Raw genomic sequence first — 5846 nt, 5'->3', positions numbered from 1 at the left:
ACTTTGGCGGAAAATCCTGGCGCAAACTCAAGTAGGAGCAAAGTTTTTGGGTAATGTATGTTTAGCAGTGCGATTAAGAGATTTTAGTTGTGATTTGTATTGTTTTTATAGACAGATAATCGACGCGCTTGGATGTAGATCAGCCTAGACTGGGGCCATTCAGTGCCGGAGCTCTGCTGACCGCTGAAAGGCGCACCACCACGCTACATCGCTTTTGCCCTTATTGTGACCTTCCCCCATCGAAGCGTCGAAACGTTTGCCGAGAAGGAGAAGGGCGAATTAGCCCGGCTTTCCTCGTTTGTGGGAGCCATCGCGATCTGGTCAAGGGCACACTCGGTCCGAAGGGAATGGACAAGTCGACGAGGTTGGCGTTGGAACGACTTCCGTGACGGTGCTGGCGTTATAGTTGCTGCGAGAGGCGGAAAAGTTGATCGAGCAAAAGTTGAACCCGCAGATGATTATCGCCGGGTGGAGAGCTGCCACGAAGGCGACACGTTCGACGCTGATTACCGCGGCTCAGGACAATTCGAAGGAGGTGGAAAAGTTCCGAGAGGATTTAATGAACATTGCCTGGATGACGCTCAGGTCGAAGACTCTGTCTCAGCAAAACTACTTTGCCAAGCTGGCCGTCGATGCCGTGATGCGGTTGAAGTGATCCGGGAAATTGAGATCAAGGTTTTTGGATCGAGCATCAAGATGGACTCGATGGCGAAGATTGCCGAGCAGGAGGTCGCCGAGAACGAGAAGATGAAGGAAAAGGTGATAACCCGGACCAGTTTCGTCTCTGTCGTTGCGATCTGATCGAGCAGGTCATGATCGGCGAGGACACGCTACAGCGCTTCAGCGGAGTCCCTCTCATAGAGGGCTGTACCGTCGTAATCCGTGGGGCAACCCAGCTGATCATCGACAAAGCGGATCGTTCGCTGCACGACGCTCTTCGCGTGGTGTCCGCGGAAACGTCCGGTAAGGAATCGATGGCCATGGAAGCGTTCGGTCTCGCTCTGTTCTAGCTGACGACGACGATCGCCGACAACGAAGGGTACCGTTTGTAACGCTTATCTAAACAAAGAGTAAGAATGTTGGAGGTGGGGTTTTGCAGGATTTTTTTATGTTTATGATTATTTTCTTTGCAGGTGCACGTGTAGTCAACATGCCCATCGAAGGACGCTGCAGCGATGGCCGGACCCTGACATCCTGGACAGCCGGATCATGCTGCTGGAGCAAAAATTTAACGAAAAGATGATTGTTTCTTTTAAGATGAACAAAACTACTAGTGAGATGAGTTTTAATAATAGTTAGAATACTTTATCAACATGAACTGTAAAAGAGACTGTAATGCTGCTTATAAATATGCTTAAAAATAGAACTTGATTTAAACGAAATCCAATCACGTGCTGGGAAAACTCTCATAGCGCTACCGACACTCTCGCACCATGCTGTAGACGCTTCCTCGCAACTTCAGGATGTTCCAGTGAGGTGGCTTCAATTCCGCTTTCATCGAGGTTGTTTCCGCTAACGCTCTCGTCCGGAATATAGTGGAGGTCAGGTGAAGTTCATTCAACAAAAGTTTATTACCAATCGAATCCGTCTGTTTCGTCCCTTGGAGCAATCGGTTTCTTAAGGAACCGGGTGCACCGAATGAACCGACCTTTGTCTTCGACCCTCCAGAACTTCACCAGCACGGCGTCGGCACGTTTGTTGTTCTTGAAGTCGCACCTCCTCCACGTCGTTCGGCGCGTTGAACCCAGCGCGCTCGCAGACACTACGGAACACCTCCAGGTGTTGATTCGGACGTTACAACTTGATTCCCTTGATAAGGACATCCTCCTGCAGCCGATCTTGCCGTTCCTCGATTTCCCATTCAGCAGTCGGTTTTCAGCGGAGACGACTTCGACCAGCTTCCCAACGAGGTCCTTGCTTAGCTTTTCCAGGTCGTCCAGCTTTCGCAGCTTCGCGTAAATCTCCTGCAACTTCTGTGAGACGCTGGAATTCGGCGTCTCGGAGTTCGTCGACTTGCCGTTCATTCCACTATTGGAATTGATCGAGCGTCGGTCGGATCCGTTCATCGTAACCTCATTCTGCGACATGAACTTTGAGATGTTTTCACCGAAAAGCGACGACAGGACCGGAACTCCACTTCTCTCGGTTCCGCAACGTACTCCAGCGACCGGATTTATGTAAAACAGAAGACAAAACGCGTGAATTTGTTTTTTTTTTTCTACGGACGGTAAACAATGCCGACCATTCAGGTTGCAGTTGCTGCCGTTCTGCCCGGATGCTGCCAACTTGCTAAAGCCGGGCCGCTAGTGTCCTTCTAGATCGGCACAACGCGGCGGGAAACCTGCTTACTCCTGTCCGGGTGCCCCGTTTTTGATTTCAAATCGACGATCGAGTCCGGTGACGGAGAAAAAAATGGCAAAACAAACTGCTCGACTGATTTGACATCGAGAACTGTCATTTGCTCTTGACAGTTCTCGCTGTCAAAAATCGAGCAGTGTGATGCGAAAACGCAAGAAAAGGTAAACGAAAAAGCAAGTTAACGCGGTTATCGCAAGTTCCCACATTAACTCAGTGCGGACGTTACGCATCGGCGGCCGTTACTGATCGTGTGGTCCGCCCTAGAACCGCCCTGGCGGACCTAGGGCGGGCCGCCTGGGCGGTTGAAATTTGACATTTGAAATTTTTCAATTTCGTCCGCCCTCCATCCGCCTTGGTGTGCCATGGGCGCATCGCCTGGGCGGTTCAAACTTATCGCTGAAATGTTTCAATATCGTTCGCCCTCAATCGCCGCGGCGAGCCAAAGGCTGATTGCCGTGGCGGTTTGCATCTGAAGGAATTTATTTCAAATTTGACATTTCAGTCAGTTTTCAACGAGCTTCGGTGGGTGTTGTTATTTAATCGGCGGCTGCTGATTTTCGTTGTTAAGTTTGTGTTGGGAGAAGTGTTGTGTTGTTTAGATTGTTAACTTATGTAAACAAACAGTTGAAAGTGCGTTTGAAATAGTGATTGAAGGTTGTTTTGCAAGAATAATCGTTATTGTTGGTGTAATTTATGTGACACCCTTATAAATATTGTTGGCAGATGTGCAATCATTTGGAATACTTAGAATTTGATATGTTTCATTGTTGTTATGATTTGATTTATTCTTTTTGTATGTTTGTATGGAAATTTGGTGTACATTTTGGTAAAAGTATTTCTTTCCCAAGGAAACCTCTTGAAGAGTATCGAGGTGGCATTTACAAAGCGGATTTTGTGCCAATGTTTACTCAATTAATGTTAATGTTTTTTTGTGTGAATGTTAACACTCCAAAGGTTGCGGGTTCAGTGCCAGCAGTGGAGGCAATTAGTGGTGCAGAAGCGATTTTTGTCTTTCTTTTGTTTGACGTTTTTTATGTGTGCATGATGCAGGACGTGGGTAGGAAGTAATTTCAATTATTTTCAATTATCAGTTCAGCGGCAACAATATCATTTAAAATTGTGTTTAATTTTTTTTCAGCTTCCTGGATCATTTATAAATGAACTGCTTATATGTATTTATCTATTCTTCATTTGATTTATTTTAATGTTTATATCATTCCTATTCCTTGTCCTTTTTCTACCATTCCTCCATGCCATATATGATTAAATTTCATGAACTAACGACAGTTACTGAAATAGCAATGGAACCGTCTGAAGAATTTTTCTTTAAAATATATTTATCTTTCTTCCAGCTTCCGGGAATCTTCTTCAATTTTAATGCCTACATTTATCTATTCACTAGATGATTTATTTAAATGTTTATATCCTTCCTTATCCTATTCCTTTTCTTTCAGCAATGGAACCATCTGGAGCATTTGGCTTTTTAATTATAGTTGTTTGTTTTGCAGCTTCCCGGAATCATCTTTAAAATTACTGCTTATTTGTATTTATCTTTTCACTGTAAGATTTATTTTTATATTCATATCTACCATTCCCCATACAATATATGATCAAATTGAATGACAAGAAAGAACATGGGGTGTAATCTACTAGGATACTTTCTTCGGATTAGCTGCGCTTGTGTTTGATTATATTAGAGTATGAATTGTTAACATTCAATACGTTGCATGTTTATATGTAAGTACCCAAGTAACTGTCCAGCATTAAAATAAATCATAAATTGGCTGGTAACCAGCATTCAACAGCACATCAGTCATAAAATAGCTGTACTCAGAGCAAATCAGCTCTAAAAGAAGTGCTCTGGAAGTAGCTGAAATAGTGCTGATTAATTGCTGCTACTAGCAACACTGCTAATTTTTTTATTTCTACAAACTGGCAACACGAGATTGAGTTGCGTAAGAGCGAAAGAGAGAGCACTATAAAACAAAACCAAAAATAATTCTTGCTCTCTCATCTATTCAACATAAACAAACCAGCGGAGAAAAATGGCAAAAATTTGAGGATTTATGTTGTGCTTGACAAACAATCATTTTTGGATTTTTTCAACTGTTATTTTACCAAATAGGTAAGTTTAATTAATAGAAATAATAAAATAAATATTAAAAGAAACTTAATGGTTTATATTTATAGGATTACAAAAAGGCATATTTCCTCCTATCTAGACCGTTCCGGAGGCGAGCGGAAAGGGACAAATCCGAGGCAAAAATTTGTGTAATGAAGTTTTCCTTGATCATCCTGGAACATCCGGCTTGGTGTTTCTGCCCCCCAGAGGATGTGCTGACGGGAAGTGGCGATGTTTTGGCGGCGAAAATGACGGTGTACGGATGGAAGGATTTAAAGTTTTGGGCATCAAGACCAGCAGTAATGGAGTGTTCGCTAGGTTGCAGGTCCAGGAAAAGTATTGGGCGTAATAGGTTATGTATAAAGTGCATTAATTATCAAATAATAAATTGTTTCCAGTTGTACAAAGTGTATTTTCTTTGACGGTGGAAAATTTCATAACAATATTCAGCAACATGTAAGAAACATGGATTTAGAGCGTGTTCGTGATCGGGTGAAACATCACCTCTTGTTGTGCAATCACGTACGTAAAGCACTTCCCAAACAGGCGAGACGGCACGGGCTCAGGAACCAGCGAAATCTACTGAAAACTGCATGATCAATATCCCAAACAATGTTCCTCAGAACAAAAAAATCACGGTCCATCAGCTGTGTCGGCAACGTAGAATGAAAACAATCCGAAAATAGAATGACACGAAGGAGAAAGGAAGGAAGAGAGAGAGAGGAGCTACTTTTTTGCCTTTCTCTTTTGACATTTTGTAGGGGTGGGACACTAACAGTAGGGGCCCTGCACTAAAACAGAAATATAAAGTCCAAATCCAGCTGCAAATCCGCTGTAAAAGCGCTTTTGATGCAGATGTGAAAACACTTTAGCTTTTACCCGCAGCTGGAAATGCGCTGTTAGTGCTGTACAGTGACTATATTTAGTGCTGGATGGTTACTTGGATACCAATAATACATGAACATTTTAAATAATTAAGTTTTTAAGAATTATTTAAAGAATTATTTTTATTTGCAGGAAATGGAAAATCTTCGCAACAAGTTTGCTTATCAATATATTATTTTGTTTCTTTATTTTTTTTTCATCATTTCACCTCAGTGAACTAACAACGCACGTAAGATGTATTGAGAACAAAATTATTTTGAAAATTATGTTTTTTTCATATTTTTGTTTTATTTCTAAATTTCAGCACACAAGAATCTACAAAGATCTGCATTTCTTGTATATAAGGCACTTTGTGTTTTTTTTTCAGTTTTAGATGAACTTGAAAAACACTATCAGAATCCTGAAGGAACCTGAACGGGTATTCTGCTTGGGCGGATGAAATATGTGGGTAATTCTCCGCCAATTCACACAGCAGTTACCC

General features: G+C 42.4%; 1 protein-coding gene across 1 annotated transcript; it reads left to right on the top strand.

The window, feature by feature from the left end:
• Positions 1-416: 416 nt before the first annotated feature.
• LOC119767584 (T-complex protein 1 subunit beta-like) lies at positions 417-732 on the top strand. The gene has a single exon (XM_038256490.1). The coding sequence runs from the start codon at positions 455-457 to the stop codon at positions 653-655; it is 201 nt and encodes a 66-aa protein (XP_038112418.1). The 5' UTR covers positions 417-454; the 3' UTR covers positions 656-732.
• The last annotated feature ends 5114 nt before the right edge of the window (positions 733-5846 follow it).

Source organism: Culex quinquefasciatus, chromosome 2, assembly GCF_015732765.1.
Source record: "Culex quinquefasciatus strain JHB chromosome 2, VPISU_Cqui_1.0_pri_paternal, whole genome shotgun sequence".
NCBI classification, from domain to species: domain Eukaryota; kingdom Metazoa; phylum Arthropoda; class Insecta; order Diptera; family Culicidae; genus Culex; species Culex quinquefasciatus.
The sequence above is the reverse complement of the archived record's forward strand: the minus strand, read 5'-3'. Positions and strand labels throughout refer to the sequence as shown.

Bases quoted from the DNA above. Each gene is read 5' to 3' on its own strand.
- LOC119767584 (XM_038256490.1), top strand. From the start codon at position 455: ATGATTATCGCCGGGTGGAGAGCTGCCACGAAGGCGACACGTTCGACG.